General features: G+C 45.5%; 1 protein-coding gene and 1 long non-coding RNA gene across 2 annotated transcripts in view; one reads left to right on the plus strand and one right to left on the minus strand.

Moving 5' to 3' along the window:
• LOC136651219 (uncharacterized) overlaps window positions 1-16,224 on the minus strand; it is a 29,896-nt gene extending 13,672 nt beyond the window's left edge. Inside the window, exon 1 of the long non-coding RNA XR_010794503.1 lies at window positions 15,690-16,224. This is a non-coding gene — a long non-coding RNA (uncharacterized lncRNA). The remainder of the gene's footprint in view (window positions 1-15,689) is intronic.
• FLVCR2 (FLVCR choline and putative heme transporter 2) overlaps window positions 16,106-16,927 on the plus strand; it is a 63,662-nt gene continuing 62,840 nt past the window's right edge. Inside the window, exon 1 of the mRNA XM_066627384.1 lies at window positions 16,106-16,892. Within this exon, the coding sequence (XP_066483481.1) occupies window positions 16,320-16,892 (573 nt within the window). The 5' untranslated portion in view covers window positions 16,106-16,319. The remainder of the gene's footprint in view (window positions 16,893-16,927) is intronic.

Raw genomic sequence — 16,927 nt, forward strand, 5'->3', positions numbered from 1 at the left:
CAAGAACATAAGAACAGCCCCACTGGATCAGGCCATAGGCCCATCTAGTCCAGCTTCCTGTATCTCACAGCGGCCCACAAAATGCCCCAGGGAGCACACCAGATAACAAGAGACCTCATCCTGGTGCCCTCCCTTGCATCTGGCCTTCTGACATAGCCCATTTCTAAAATCAGGAGGTTGCACATATGCATCATGTCAGTGCTGGAAAGTGGGTTAGGATTGCGGCCTTAGTGTATTTTCTGATCTGGAGGCAATGACAGGCTGGATGCAGACTAACAAGGTGAAACATCATTCAGACAAGGCTGATGGTCAGTGAACTGATGCAGGAATGGGAGCTTAACCAGTTCCTGATGGGATTGAACTCCTGATGAAAGAGCAGGTGTTTGGCTTAGGGGGTGTTCCTGACCTTGGTCCTAGGCGGCAGCTGCCAGAAGCTCTTTTGCTCAGCTTTGACTGGTGTGCCAGCTGTGACCCTTCCATGAGAAAACAGATCACTGTCACCCTTGCTTTGGTCACATCTCCATTGGATTATTGCAGTGTGGTCTGTGTGGCCCTTCTCTGGAAAAGTATTCAGAAACCACAAATGGTTCAAAACGCTGCAGCCAGATTGCTGTTGGGGACCATGCAGGAGGCACATATTACTCCTATCCCATGGGAACTGCACTGGCTTCCCATTGGTTGCTATATCCAATTCAAGATGCTAATCATTACCTTTAGTGCCCTGTAGAACCTTGATACCTTGTCTTCTGCCATATCAATATACCTGTCTGTTAAAATCTTTGAGGGATGTTACTTCCCACATGCTGTCATTGAGTGAGGCTTGATTGACATGTATTCGGGACAGAGCTTTTGCAATGATAAGCCCCCAGATGTAGAACTCCGTTCCTTAGGAAGTTCAGGACACCCCCTTTCTCTTTGCTTTTAGAAAGGTGCTTATGACCCACCTGTTCCACCAAGCTGCTCCTGTATCTGCTGCTGCTGGAATGGTTTCTTTTCGTCTGTCTCAAAGGGTGCAATCCGAACCAACTTTCCTTACCTTGAGGAGCCCCCCTTGATTGTCTCCCCACTGCAGGATGTAGTGAAAGTCACATTAGCACAGTTATGTCAGTAATGGAAAATTGGTTAGGATTGCGCCGTAAGGCTGATTTTTTTCTATTAAACAGCATTTCAGTACAAAATCACCACAGCCCCCCAACCATGAATTGACGGTTGTCTCTTGCTACCTCTTGTTATTTTAGAAAAGTAAACCAACAGGATATGAGGTGGGAACAGCTATTGAAAGATACCAGTACATATCAAGGATCTGGAAGGTTTGTCATATTTTTTCCCCCACAAAAGCTGTTTCATAGTGAGGTGTTTCTCAGTCTTTTAGAACTGAGAATCCCACTCTCAACTTCTGGAATTTCCCACGGCAGAATCAATTGTTTGTTTCATAGGTGGAGGTGCAGAGATTCTGGTATATTGTTTGTTTCTGTGGTTCTTTAATATCTTTAGAAAATGTGTATGATGTATTTCAGTCTCATTCAAGGGACCATCAAGGCAACTTACAAAATAAAATCAACAGCCCCCTAAAACAAGCATATTAAAAAAGGTCACAAATCACAAAGAAGGTCAGAACAGCCTAAACAAAAACAGAAACCCAAAACATAAGAAAAGACCATACTGAAACAGAAATGTCTTACTGCCCACCTACATACTGACAGTTGAGGGAGGACATTCCACAGTGAGGGGGCTACCACTGTGAAAGCCCTGTCCTGCATCACTACCAAATCAGCTTTCAATGCTGATGGGACAGGGAGCAAGGCCTCCAAAGACAGTGTACAGAAGGGTCATGTTCAGGAAGACCACCAAGTACCCAGGAGCCAAGTTATGTAGGGCTTCATAGGTAATAACCAGCACCTTGAGTTTGGAAGCATACTGGAAGCCAATGCAACCCCCAAAGAGGCACCAGTGTGATGTGTTCTGGCCATTTGGTATTCATAAGAACCCTGGTTACTGCATTCTGTACCAATTGAAGCATCCAAACCATCTTCAAGAGCAGTGCAAGTACACTGCATTGCTGCACTCTAAATGAGATGTAACTAAAATATGGATTACTGTTGCCAGATCTGCCTTCTAGAGCAGGGGTGTTCAAACTTTTTGGCAGGAAGGGCATATATCTCTCTAACACTGTAATGGGGGCCAGGAAAAAAAAAATTTACATTTCAAATTTATATAAATGAATATATTAGAGACAAAACGTATACGAATGAATGAATTTTACTGAGTTTATTTATAATACACATGAGAATTGCAATAGAAAACAGTAAAAGTGGGGGGTAAAAATAACACACCTCCTGCCCAGGGAAAAGTCAAAACATATGGAGACATAAACTGTTCAAAGGCAGGAGGGAGCTCTTGGCTCACAGTTTGTGCAAGATGTCATACAGTTGGCCCTCACGCTGAGAGCAGTTGCATCAGGCCAGTGCGGGGTTCCAGCAAGTCTCCGGTGGGCTAGAGGCTCACTGAAAACTAGGGGCTCCCTGAGGGCTGCAAGTGGCCCCTGGGCCAGGGTTTGGGTGCCCCTGTTCTAGAGGATGGGTGCACTTGGCACTTTGGTCAAAGCTGCCACCTGTCCCTCCAGGAGCAAAGCTGTGTCCAAGAGAACTTGCAACCCACAAACTTGATCCTAAATTCCTACCTCACCAAGAACCCAAACCATCAAGAACCCAATCCAGACCTGACTTTCTTATTAATAGCAGTGCTGAGATTTCCAAACTGTAAATATTATTTACACAAATACGTTTCTTTTCTACCTTTCATGAAATAGTTCCAACAAAGGCATAAAACTGCAATGTGCTTCAAGAGGGCCACAGGGATGTGGTGGTTTTGAGTTGCAAGTTAACAGAAGGTCATCAATGCTGTTTTTGTCCAGAGATAAACTGGAGATACTTGGATAAACAAGGAACAGATTGGTCCTGTGCTGATGAACAAATACAGTACTACTGTTATACAAACATCTGTTACCACTGGGCGTTTGTTTCCAATAATCTGATGTCTGGCCAGCAGAGACTCAAAAATGGGAAAATTGATGATGGAAAACCCCATGAAATGCCCCTGGGCCTCTTTGTCAACCCCATTTATAGTGAATGGGGAACTATACAGTACTCTCATAAAGATGGTTAGGGAAAAGCCTTGCTTTTAAAATAAGGTATCTCAAATGGGTAACCAAAGGTGGTTCCAGCCCCTTTCGAAGATCATCAACAACCAGGAACTTTGCAGCTTAGCAGAGGGACTAGGAGAGACAGCAAGGCTCTTTCTATTGGTTAGCTTTGTCTCTCCCTTTCTGGACTACCTCTGTATGTATAAGAAAATAGACACCATTTAGGTAGGAATTCTTCCTGACTTTCCCCAACTGAGTTTCCTTTCCTTAATATACCATGACCTTCTTTACATTGTCAGCCCAATCTGATTTAAAAGTGGCGCCAGCAGAATGCAAGTTCCACCAGTGCATGCTGCTACAGAGCAGCCATAAAGCCTAAGATATGGGGGAAACTGTGTGCCAGCAGGTGCAATACCCTGAAGACTGTACCCTGGACTATTGCCAAGGCGAAGAGCCTCTAGCTAACCCTTGGCTTCAAGGTTACTGTGAAAGTGGATGAAGCAACCTGGTGGAGAGGTCAGGAGGCCTTGCCTTTGTCTGTTTTCCTACCCTTTGTCCAATAAATCCTAAGTGGATTTGGCCAGAAGCATGTCTGATTTCTTGTTGTGCCCTCCCCCTTGCCATGGCTGTCTAAGTGCTCTCCTGAAAGGCGATGAGGAACTGACAGTGATGCAAACCACCAAACTGACAGCCCATATCTTAAGTTACAAGGAATCTGGCACTGACAACACTTGTAGCTTTGAATGAAGGTCCCTTTTTCCACCAGAGAGATGCAGCTCTTTCTAGTTAGAGACACAAGTAAGAGTCCTAACACCAAGAACATCCCACCTGTGTTTATGACCCGATTTGCTGTTATACTTGCCAGCTTGTTAAAGCTACACTCTGATCTTAATTGCCTTTATAAGGGTGTGACCTTTATAAGGTTGTGGCCTCTGTTGCTCGTGCTGACATCTATTGGCCTTAAGAAGAACTGCTGAAATCATTTTTCTGGTAGATTCACAGCCCAATCTTATTCACACTTTCCTGGGAGTAAGCCCCATTGAAGCCAATTAGACTTACTTCTGAGTAGACATGCATAGGATTGGGCTGTCAGGCTGCAATCCTATCCACACTAACCTGGGACTTACTTAACTATAATGGGACTTACTTCTGAGTAGATATGCATAGGATTGGGCTCTAATTTTGTTTTAAATTTCAGATCAAATAAAAGTTGCTTGCTTTAGTACTGACTATGATAATCTGATTATGACTAATGCTGTTTATCTCTCAGAGATAAGTATTGAACTTTTTCTGCAGTTCCCAACTTTGCAACCCTAGGAGATAATTTCTCTTTAACTCTGCTGTTATCAGACTTCACAATTAAAAGGGATTCCATTAAAAAGTGTTTGTGGGGGGGACTGCTGTTGAATAAATCAGACCATCATTACAGTTATGGGTTTCTGTATAGAGCGCCCATCTCATATTTGACATTATGTGTACATTGGAGGGCCTTCCTCTCCCATGAAAAGTAGAATGCTGGCATACCCCAGTGAAGATACAAGCAGGGCCTCAGCTGCAATCCGATACATACTTACCTGGGAGTAAGTGCCATTGAACTCAATGAGAATTGCAGCACAATCCTAGGCATGTCTACTCAGAAAATAGTCCCACTGAGTTCAACGTGACTTACTCCTAGGCGTGTATAGGATTGCAGCCTTATTTTTGAGTAGATGTGCAATGGCCCAACTGAAGCAATTTGTGTGTTCAAGCATCCCTGCCGTGATACTATGTGGCCCCAATGTATCCCCTTTAACAAGCCTGGGCTACCCCTAGATTCACTATGAAATGGGCTCACTATGAAGGCACATAGATCTATTATGAGTGAAAAGATTGTAGGTATTTGTCAGAATATTTGAAGGCCCAGTTTTGAAACAGAAAGGGATGCTGCCATTATCACCAATGATTGAAAGGCAATGAATTCAAACTGAGTGGGTTTTCAAAGCAGGGGAGGCACAACTGTGATATTTCCATCTCCCCTGTTTTTCAAAGATTTCCATTCTACAGCCCACCCAGCTGCGAAGAATGTGTTTGTTTACAAGATGTTCCTTGTATGTAATACTTTACCACAGGGGACTGTTTGCTGAATTATTCTTTGCCTTGTTCGTTTTTCTCAGCTCATATCTTTCACCACTTCTTGACATTTCCATCACTCCATGAAGCCCAGTTCCCCATCCTGTCTTTTTCTCCTTGTCTTTTCCTCCTTGGAATATATATGAGCTATAACTTTGCTCCTGGTTCTAATTTTTGCATCACTGCCAGAACAGGTTTTAGAACCCTCATTTGATTCCCTCAGTTGGGACATTGCCACCCTTTTCTGACCAGATTCCTGCGTCTTCAACAGGTGCATTTTGGGTACAAGTGTGCCTTCTGCATTTCTTCCTATCATGCAGCATGGTAGAGGTCTTGCATGGAAGTGCTAAAGCTTCCTTGGGGTAATCAAGTGAAACTGATTAGCAGTATCTTTAGGACAACAAACAAGGATTTCTTTATGCAATGCATAATGTACTTCCAGAATTGAGATGTGACAAGGGCCATTAGTTTAGGAAAAAAGAATTCAGCTGATTCATGGAGTTCATTCATGATCCACTAACAACTAGCTGAGATTGCTAAGAGTGAAATCTCCATCTTTGGAGTTAGTATTTCTCTGATTACTGGAACCTGGGGACAAACAAAGGACAACTGCTTCTGAACTTCCTTGAGGCTTCTGGCCAACAATTGCTAGAGACAGAATGCTAGATGAGTTGGACCTTGGCTTAATCCAGCAAGGCAGTTTGTATATTCTTATCTGTAGCATGCATTCTTGATGACTGTGTTATGTTCAGAGTAGATGAACAGACACACCTCCTAGTGAATGTTTCATAACCTTTACCCTGGCTCCATCCACATGCTGTCACTTGGCTCAGATTATAACTCTTACTCATAAGTTTGTGTATAGAAGTTGGTTTCATTTAACCCTTCCTTCATAACCCAACTGGATAATCAAAGTCAGGCATATTCCAATCATGTAGCAGTTCCCCTTGCAGGGAGGAGCAAAGCAGGATGAGGGGAGGGTAGCTGGAAAAGTCTTTGGAGCCCAGATCTACCCACCTATGTGGCATCAGTAATGTCCCCAGCATCCCCAGTCATGGTAATGTCCCCAGCATCCCATATGGGCAACAAATCTGAGTAGATAGGGAAATGTCAGATCCCAGGAAATTTCTGGGCCCCCTCCTTTGGCTCCTGGGCTCCCCTTTTTGCTCTGGGCCCGAGTACAAAGTACCTACCTTTACCCCCCTCTCCAAGGCCCTGACTTTCCTGCTGGGCCTATATAAAAACTTTCCTGGCCTTGATTTCCCAATCTGAGCCTCTGGTCTCTGAGAGACGATACTAACAGCTTTGTTGCCTTCCTGCTCGGAAACCCAGGCATTAGCCCATCTTAAGACTACATCATCTGTGATTGGCCCTTGAGAGCTCTGCTGGATAAAACCTGTTATCCAGCCTGTCATAGACTACATCACCTGCTTATGGTCTCCTCAGAACATCTGTGTCCTCTGATCATTGCCTTGTTTGACCAGATTGGTTTCCTCTTACCACACTGGTACCTGACAGAGTGTCAGGAGCAGAAAGGATGCTTCGGGTGCTACTGACCTATTGCATTTGTTCTTCTTGCCCACCTGTCATTTCATGTCTGTTTGGATTCAGCATGTCCTGAGGCATGTGCACAGAAAATATCGGGAACATGTGTTATATCATTGATGAATTCAAGTTGCAAACATTTGAGATCAAACCTTTTCCTGTATTATTTGTATTTTCTGTATTCAGCATTCAGCACAATTTAAGGCATAAAATAAGTCTTTCTAGTTCACTTGAAAGCACAAGTGGAAGAATGTGTGATGAGCCCAGCTGTGTAGGACTCATCAGGTTTTGCTGCTGGTCAAAAGTGCACAAAAGAGCCTATGTCTCTTAGGCTGCAATCCTAACCTCACTTTCCTGGGAGTAAGTCCCACTGAACACAATAGGACTTACTTCTGAGTAGACCTGGTCAGAATTGTGCCCTTAATAGCTTTATTTGTCCTTAAATTCTTAAGACATGAATTTACCATAGATACGTATAATATGTGAAATGTTTGCAGAGGGCAGAGCCTTTCAACTCTGAAAAGTTTGTTTCTCAGCTGAGCTCAGGCAGGCACCTTGTTAGTTGCTATAATTACTTTCCAGGGACATTCCAGTCAAAGTTAACCTTTTACTCTCCTTCCTTCTGCTGTAGCTTGGTTCTGCTTTGCAAATGCTTGCAAAGCAGGTCTGTTTTTTGAAACACCAGGATGGGACCCTCCTTCCCAGGCTACAATTCAGTGCACCATTACTTAAGAATAACACCCATGGAAAGCAGTGGGTCTACTTCTGAGTAAAAAGGGTTGCAAATATCTCATCTCTCTGCTGTGAATTGCATTGCACACACTCAGTTATGTGTTATGGGATGTGTGTTGTATGTAGAGCGTCTGGCTTAACACACCAGACACCTTAAAGGTGTCTTTGATTCATGGTTCTCCTCATGTCCACCTTAAAGGTGGATTTGATTCATGGATCTCCTGCAGTGGTTCCCAACCTTTTTCACTTGCATATCCCTTGGCAGCCTATTTCCATAAACTGTCCCCGTCATATTAGCAAAATGTTTGTAATAATACAAGCCCTCATCTCCTCTCTATGAAAACCCATACTTCATGTATTCATCACAGTGTTTTCTCTTTTTATCTATTTGAGGAACAGAAGAATCTGCCTTTGCACAGTTTTGCACCACAAGTATCCTGAGAAATTCTGGGTGATTAATCACTTTCCATATTATGTTTCAGCTTTTTTACTGTGCTGGTTTTCAATCACAGGTTCACAGATGAATTGATGACCAAAAACTAGCTATTGGTGGGGCTTTCACAGCCAACTAGCTACCTCCCTTCCTGCCTTGCTGGTCCTTGCAAGGCATTCCTGCCTTGCAAGGCATTCTGGAGCATGGCCTGCCTTTTTCTGCCATTCTTTTTCAAGTACCCCTAAAGGTCCTGTTGAGTGTCCCAGGGAGTACATGAATACCAGGTTGGGAACCACTGTTTTACTGGTATGTAGTTTACAGTGCACTTACTCTGACAGTGTTTACAAAAAGGTGGTGAAGACCAGAATTTAAAAAAGAATAAAAGTGTATCTTATGATCTTTTACTATGTTTTTAATAAACTAGAGACTACAGTTCTTAGGTAACAATTAGTGGTAGGTTATTTTTCAAGATCTGGCCTCACTTAAAATCAGACAAAACTATAGTCAGACACCCCACTAAGTTTAACCCCCGACTTATCCGAGGGTCTTAGAAAATTCCAGGATTGTTGGCTCAAAACCTGCCCTCGACTTATCTGTGGCGTCGACTTATAGGCGAGTTTCTGCTGTAAGTTCAAATAACTAAAGGAAAAACAGAATAATAAGAAAAAAACCTGCTGTAAACACATGACACTGAAAAGGGTGTTTGTGGCTAAGGTGAATCGTTACATTTTCATAGTAGAAAATATTTTCTTTTCTCAAGTCAGGTATTGACACAAGTCTGAATGAACTTCTCAGATCGGCATTCAGAAATCTTGCACATTGCTTTGTTTGTTCTGTAATAGTCTTCCTGAAATGTTTACTCTTTGCCATTAAGTAGAACATGAGATTGACAGTTTCCCATAGTTCAACTGATAACTGAGGGTGGGGCCTTAGTTCAGGGGGTAAGCACCTGCTTTGTATGCAGAAGGTACCAGATCAATATCTGACATCTCCATAGGGCTGGGGAAGACCCGCGTCTGAAATCCTGGAGAGCCACTGCCAGTCAGTGCAAGCAATATGTTGACATAGATGGACCAATGGTTGGATTTGCTATAAGGTCGCCTTCATCTGTTCAAATTCCTCAACCGTTCTGAAAAGGATATGAGACAATAACAAACTCTTTGGGTCCTGGTTCCCAGCCTTAATTAATCTGAGACCATCCACAATTTCACGCAACAAGGGGAAATATATGGAAACAATAAGCACAAAAGACAATATTTCCACATTGGAAGCCATAGTTTGTAATGGATATCTAGTAGATAATTTCTTCAGACAGGCAGTATAAGAATTTTGCATTTGAAAGACATGGTACTAGGCTTTAGTTCTCCTTTATGTCCCAAGAAGCAATACAAATGCAAACAATGTCATAAACTAGTTACAGTAAATCATTTTAAACTTGTGTGGCTCAAAAAAAACAACACCCTTTGATTATTCCTATATATACACGCCATATGAAGTTTGAACAGCTTGCTTAATGTTGGAAGGGTGATGGACCTTGCCTGACTGTAGATTTTATTCTGTATAATGTTTATACAATATGACTAGCAAGAAACCTTTTTTGAATGAGCTATAACCCATAACTGAGTAATAAACTGATAATGTGTCATGTAGCAAAATTGGGCCAATTACATAATGTTAATAGTTGTCAGTGTCTGGAGCTGACACATGAATTCTGAACTACAGGTTGAGTCTCATTATTCACGAGAGTTCTCAGAATTCACATGGATGGCAAAAAATGCACTAAAGCAAATCAATTTAAAAAACAAAGTTTCTTTGCTCCAGTGATTTAAAAACAGCCTTGCTGGCCTTTGTAATGCCACAGAATCAAGCAGTCTGTCTCCAGGCATTTAGGCTTCACTAAGAGGCAGCAATCCCTCTCCTCACCAGAAGCCCCAGCAAGGGGAAAAGAATGAAGGTGATAATCACTGCCATTTAGCCTTCATTCACCTTCTCAGAGGGAAGGGAGGAGTGAAGCCTGCAGAGAGAATGATTGATGGATTGTCAGCCAGCTTCCCTCTCTGACATTATTAAACAACTTTTTTCCTTTAATTTAAAGGGTCCTTCTCATCAGCTTTGATATAGAAAAATCTGTGGATACTTGTATGACTGTCTCTCTGCAACAGTAAAGAGCAGTTTTTATACTGTGATTTTAAAGGGGTGCATTTTTCCCCTTCTCCAGGGATAAGCACATTCCTTCTCATTTGCAGGGGCCATTCATGTTGAGTCAAATAGTTGTTAGTTGGCAACCTTCAGTCTCGAAAGACTATGGTATCGCGCTCTGAATGGTGGGTCTGCAACAGCGTCTAGTGTGGCTGAAAAGGCCGATTTGGGAGTGACAATCCCTTCCACACAGGGAGCAAGTGCAGTCTGTCCCTGGTCTGTCTCCCTGGCCATGGGCCTTCCTTCTTTGCCTCTTTGCCTCAGTCTGTTGGCCAAGTGTCTCTTCAAACTGGGAAAGGCCATGCTGCACAGCCTGCCTCCAAGTGGGCCGCTCAGAGGCCAGGGTTTCCCACCTGTTGAGGTCCACTCCTCAGGCCTTCAGATCCCTCTTGCAGATGTCCTTGTATCGCAGCTGTGGTCTACCTGTAGGGTGCTTTCCTTGCACGAGTTCTCCATAAAAAATCTGTGTATAACAAGGCTGAACCTGTATTTTTTTTTTTAAGTTCTCAATGCTTTTACAATCAAGGTACCTACCAGTCACAAGGGCTTATCTGATTTTTCTTCCAGAGGGTTCATGCTTTGCTAATCTACTCGTTTCTGGGTCAAAGATTAGAAAAGACAGTTCAAAAAAAGTTGTGTGCCACACACACACACACACACACACACACACACCCAGTCACCAGCCTGAGTGAGATAGGCATCCATTACTGAATGAATTTGTCCACTGCTCTTCCTTGGCAGTTTGGCAAGCTCAATTCTTGGCAGCCCAATCCAAATATGGTGCTGTGGCACAAACGTGACATAAGGCACATTTGTGCTGACTCGAGAGCTGGTAGCGCGGGCACAATAACGTGCGCTGGCCTGCCAGTGCCAGCTCAGATCACTGAGCAGGCTGTTGCAGGTGAGTGTTGTGACAGATGGCGCAGGGGTGGGGAAGGTGCATTTCTGGGCAGAAGGAGGGCAGAATGGGAGATTGTACCAGGGACAGGGTAGGGTTGGCAGCGGTAGTGCATGCTGTATTCTTTCCCTTGCTCTTGGGTCTGTAAGCCCTACACAGCCTGGCCTGAACAACCTGGGTTGCTCAGATTTGCACCAGCTAACTAGCAGATCTGAGTAGCTCCATAGGGCAGGCTGGGGTGTTACACAGTGTAAGGGGAAAAATATTACCTTACCCCAAGGTGACCTCCAGCAGTCTCCTACCCTGCGTAGGCCATGTGGCTTGCTTGTACCAGCACAGGGTTAGGACTGCACTCTTACTGTACTTTGTAGTCCCATTGAACAAAATGGAACTTCTGAGGAAATGCATAGGAAAAGGCCTTGATGCTCTATTAAGTACAATGTGTGTGGGATATGCATTCTCCTGTGAATCCCCCCTTTCACATTCCATGTGTTTTGCATGCATATGTTCCAGATTTGATCCCTGGTATCTCTGGTTAAAGGAAGTGGTAAAACAGCTTGTAAAAGGGCTAGAGACACTTCTGCCTGAGATCCTGGAGAGCTACTGTGAATCAGACAGTTCTGAATTAGATGGAACAATAATCTGATGCAGTATGATCAGTGGTGTAGCTAGGTCATTTGACACCCAGGGCCCATAAACTTTTGTCACCCCATACAACAAAATTAATTAATTAGAGGAAGGGTGGTATAAAAATGTTAATTAATACCACATTTTTTAACAAATTAAATTAACATTTTTATACTACCCTTCCTCTAAGCAGCTCAGAGTGGTGCACATGGTTCCGCCCCTTATTTTGTCCTCACAACAACCCTGTGAGGTAAATGAGACTGAGAGACAGTAATAGTTATGACATGAAATGAATAATAATAATGGCCAGAAAATAAATGCAGTGAATATTTCCCCACAAGCAATGGATGAAATTCTGCATCAAATGGTATACAACATGATAGTATTATTCCTAAAAGTCATGATTTCCAGAGTTTTGGTCACTAGAGAGTCATCCCCCCCTCCTCCGAGGATATCTCATTGGCCTGTTTTGAATTGTTCTCAAACTTTTAGCACTGGGACCCACTTTTTTGAACGACAATCTGTCCAGGACCCACTGAAAGTGATGTCATGGCTGGAAGTGACATCATCAAGCAAAATAAAATAAATAATTATAAATAAATTAAAGAAAAATAAATAATTGAATAAGGGGAAGCCAGCCCTGTTTCACCAAGTGAATTTTCTCTGTAGCCTGCCTGCAATAACAGCCCCCCCCCCAAAATAGTGAGATTTTCAGCCCTCTCCAGTGCCCAGTTCAATGTAAGTTTTTATATTTCAAGCATATCACTATCAAGCATATCACTGTCACTATTTCAGGCACATCACTAGCTTTGCAAGTCTAAATACAAATAAAAATTGACCTTACCAGTTCAAGTCTCTATTTTATTCTTTTGGGGAGGGGGTGCTGCCTTCTGGAGCATTTGTTGAGCTCCACTTTCATGAGATTAGGACCATGCAGATAGTCTTGCATTCCTTTTCCTGACTTGACCAGGAGCCAAGGCACGTATGCTTACCTGCGAGTAAACGTGACTGTGTGGCTTAGTTTCACTTTCCATAGGGCTCAATACATTCGTCTGCTTGGATGGAGAGACCTCCTTCTTGGGTGTTTTTTGGTGGCTGTTTTCATTGGATAGGAACCATTCTGGTGTCCTTGGATTTCTCTCAGCCTGCTCTTTCTGACGGACTAAGGCATGCCTGCCTACTCACGAGTAAAGGCGTGATACGGCTCAGTTTCACTTTCCACAGGACCCCATGCATTTTTTTGTTTCTAGTTGTTTAGCCATAACTTTTGATGGAAAGGAATTATTTCTCTGGTTTTTTCAATTGCATTCAGCTGTAATTGTAAATTCCACATCCAACGGTATATAGCATGATAAGGTTATTCATAACAATGAATGTGATGCCACAATGTTAGTGATGTTGGGTCATTTGTGGTGTCACCCTCCTGAAGGCTGGTACCTGGGGTGGAGCGCCCCCCCGCCCCTTGCTAGCTATGCCACTGAGTATGATACAAGTTCATATGCAGGGAATTGTACACTTTAGAAAAAATTCGAATAACTTGTTTTATGGCTATAGTCTCATTGAACTGAAGGACATCACCTGCAAAGTGATCCTAAGCCTGTTTACTCAGAAGTTAGTCTACCGAAATAAATTAGTTTGCTTCCTAAGTAGTATGTACAGTATAGGTTTGCAGCATTGGTAGTCTGTTCTGAGTCTGGTTACTGTTACCAAGTATCCACATGTTTGCTCTCTGTCCTGACTTGGGTTGCCATATCCAGAGGTTGGCCAACCAGGCATTGGTCAAAGAGAGATCCTGGACGAAGGAGATAGAATCCCCCTCACCTCTCATGCATATATTCTTGTTTACCTTTTGCCTACATTCTGATTAAGCATTAATGTTTCCTTGATTGCTTTGCCTCAAAGACGGAATGGGTGCCCTATGGCCCAACCTGAGGCTTGTGCCTGAGAGATGGCTTAGCCCAATGATGTTGCCTCTGCTGAAGAGCCACACCTCTCATTTTTTTAAATCAACACCACAATCTTTGCCCAATGTTCAGAGCAGTACCCAAGTGTAGCTTTCTTGTTAAGCCCTGGAACCAATTTCCACTTGTAATTAAACACTTTTGCTTTTACACAGAAAACTGATTGTGAGGGCAATCTTGGACTAAGCTCTGGCAATTTAGTATATCTTTTGTTTCCTTTGTTCTGGTAGGTTATAAATGAGGTGACTCTGACTTCCGAGCTTCACACTAGGACCTGACCCCAACATTGGGGTGAATCTCCATTTCTTCTCTGAATGCCTGCTTGGATCACAATTCAGAAACCCATCTGAATCTATGCTTCAGTTCCTGGCTTGATGGCTGCATCTCACTAGGAATTCAGCTCCTCTATCCTGGAGCTCTGTTCCACTGGTCCCGCCCCCTCCCCATGAGTAACACAAAAAAGGATTTGACAGGATCCAGACAGAAGTGCCTGGGTTGAGCGCATGTCACACAACATTCTCTGAGCAGCAGCAGCAGTATTATTATTATTATTATTATTATTATTATTATTATTATTATACCGCCCTTCCTCCAAAGAGCTCAGGGCGGTTTACATAGCTGCTCCTCCCCTCTTTCTTGTCCTCACAACAACCCTGTGAGGTAGGTGAGGCTGAGAGAAAGTGACTGGCCCAAGGACACCCAGGAAGCTTTGTGGCTGAGGCAGTGGAAGTCACTATCCACTGCTGCTATGTAAGGCAGTGGTGGGGGCAGATGGTGGGAGGGACAGGGAGGGAGTGGTAGAAACAAGGGTGTTTCTGGGCTGGGGGAGGGGAGGAAAGGAACCAGGGGAGGAGGTGGGAGGGGTGGCAGCAATGAGGCACACTGGATCTTATTCCCTCTTTTGCAAACCTCTGTGCCCCATTTCTCACCTTAGACATATTCCACCAAAATAGGACCCCATAGGCCCCATAGGTGACCCCAGGGCTTATGTGGAAGTAATTATTTTTACTTCCCTACCATTTTCCTTCAGGTTGCCCTCCCTATGTTCTTTTTTGGCATGGCTGCATTGGCACTGGTGGCAGGGGATAGGACTGGGCTGAGAGTTAGAGTGAAGGCATATGTACTTACCAGGGAATAGGTTCTGAGGGAATCAAGCATGTATGATTAGGACCGCAGGGCCCGTGAAACAGATGCCAGCGATGTCTGCATCTGGATGATGTTTCCCCCCCACCACATACACACACACCCCAGAACGGGAAGTGCCTGCACCTTTGTTTGCATTCTCCTCAGTAACCCCATGGTCTGTCCTGGGCGGGGAGCAGCAGACTCAGTTCTCTGCTGACTGGAGCAAATCCCAACCTTGCTGTCTTTGCACTGAGGGCCCAATCCCATCCAATTTTCCAGTGCCAGTGCAGCTGTGCCAATCGGGCATGCACTGCATCCTGTGGTGGGGAGGCAATGACAGACGACTCCTCAAGGTATGGGAACATTTGTTCCCTTACCTCTGGGCTGCACTGTGGCTACACTGGTGCTGGAAAGTTGGATAGGATTGGGCCCTTTGCTCGGTTCGCCTGCACCTCATGACAGCTGCCTGTACATGATTTAACCCAGTTTTCAAAAGTTTTCGGACCCAACTCAGCCATGCTTTGCTTTGGCAAAAAACTAATGCATGCTGTTGACTTAAACTGAGGTCACCGCAGCAGCAGGACCTCTCCACCCTCGCAGGACAATGTGCTGCTTTGTATGTTTGAAGAGCTTTAGGGGGCCACGAATGTGCTTTCGCTGAGGCGAAGGCGACCTTGCTCTTCTTGCAGCGCCAAGCGCAGTGTCCAGCAGTTGGCCCCCTCTGGCTGGCGTTTCCAGCACCGCTTCATTGAGTCAAGTATATGGAGTCGAATTCTGCTCCTTCCCGCTTCGACTATGAGACGCAGGCCATGTTTTGGACAATCCTTATGACCTGGGAGGCGCTGAGGCAGGGCCCAGTCCCATCCAACTTTCCAGCACCGGTGCAGCCCTGAGGTCAGGGAACAGTCGTTCGCTTACCTTGCGGTGGCTTCTGTGACTGCCTCCCAGTGCACGCTCCACTGGCACAGCTGCAGCGGCGCAGGAGAATGGGACGGGCCGGGGCCCTGAGGCAGCCTTGGGGGAGGCGAAGGGCAGTGCCGGGGGTGCGCGCTTCGGGCAGAGCGCAGCAGGAAGGCCCCCGGAGACTCTTTCGGGTGCCGCGCGAGGCCACTGGGCGCCTCAGGCTTCCACGCGCGTCTTGGCGCACTTATGGGCGGCCCAAAGGAGGAGTTTCTTGGGCGGCCCGGCGGGAGCCAACCCCCCCTGGCGTCGAGGGGCGCGGCGGGCACTGCCAGGTAGTTAGTTGTGGAGACTGAGTGGGGCGGAGCGCGCCCCGGGCGACGTGTCGTGTGGAGGCGGAGTGCTGGAGCCGTCACGTGCTGAGGAGCGACACCTCCAGCAGGCAGAGAAGAGGAACAAGTATCCAGCCGGCTGGCAGGGAGCGCAGTTGGCGAGGAAGGCAGGCGCTGGAGTCGGCGGAGCCGCGAGGCAGAGCAGAGCGCACCTCTCCGGAGTCCACCTGCGAGCGCCTCACCTGAGCTCTTCACCAGGCGGCGGCGGTGGCGGAGGAGCCAGTCCAGCAGGTGCCCCGCTGGTGTCGCTGCGGTCATGGTGAGTGGAAGGCTGGACGATGGGGAGAAGGGGCTGGACGGGGCCAAGGAACCCGAGCTGCTCCAGGAGCGGAAGCCAGAACTGGCAGACCCCGAGATTCCCAATGGAAGCATCCCGGGCTGCATCCCAGAGGTGCGCCTGACCTGGCGCCGCTGGGTGATGGTCTTCCTCTTCAGCTCCTACTCCTTCTGCAACGCCTTCCAATGGATCCAGTTTGGCAGCATCAGCGTCATCTTCACCCACTTCTACGATGTGACTTCTTTTTCCATTGACTGGATGTCCATGAGCTACATGCTTGTCTACATCCCCTTCCTTTTCCCAGTCACCTGGCTCCTTGACAAGAAGGGACTGCGCCTCATTGCCCTGACTGGCTCCGCTCTCAATTGTTTAGGGGCCTGGGTGAAGGTAGGCAGCAGCAAGCCCAGCCTCTTTCCAGTTGCTGTCTTTGGTCAGGTCATCTGCGCCATGGCCCAAGTCTTCATCCTGGGCATGCCTTCTCGCATCGCCTCCGTCTGGTTTGGATCCAATGAAGTCTCCAGTGCCTGTTCCATTGCTGTCTTTGGCAACCAGGTAGGTAGCAACAGATTCAGGTACCTGGTCATGCT

The sequence above is a fragment of the Tiliqua scincoides genome, chromosome 1 (genome assembly GCF_035046505.1).
Source record: "Tiliqua scincoides isolate rTilSci1 chromosome 1, rTilSci1.hap2, whole genome shotgun sequence".
Taxonomy (NCBI): Eukaryota; Metazoa; Chordata; class Lepidosauria; order Squamata; family Scincidae; genus Tiliqua; species Tiliqua scincoides.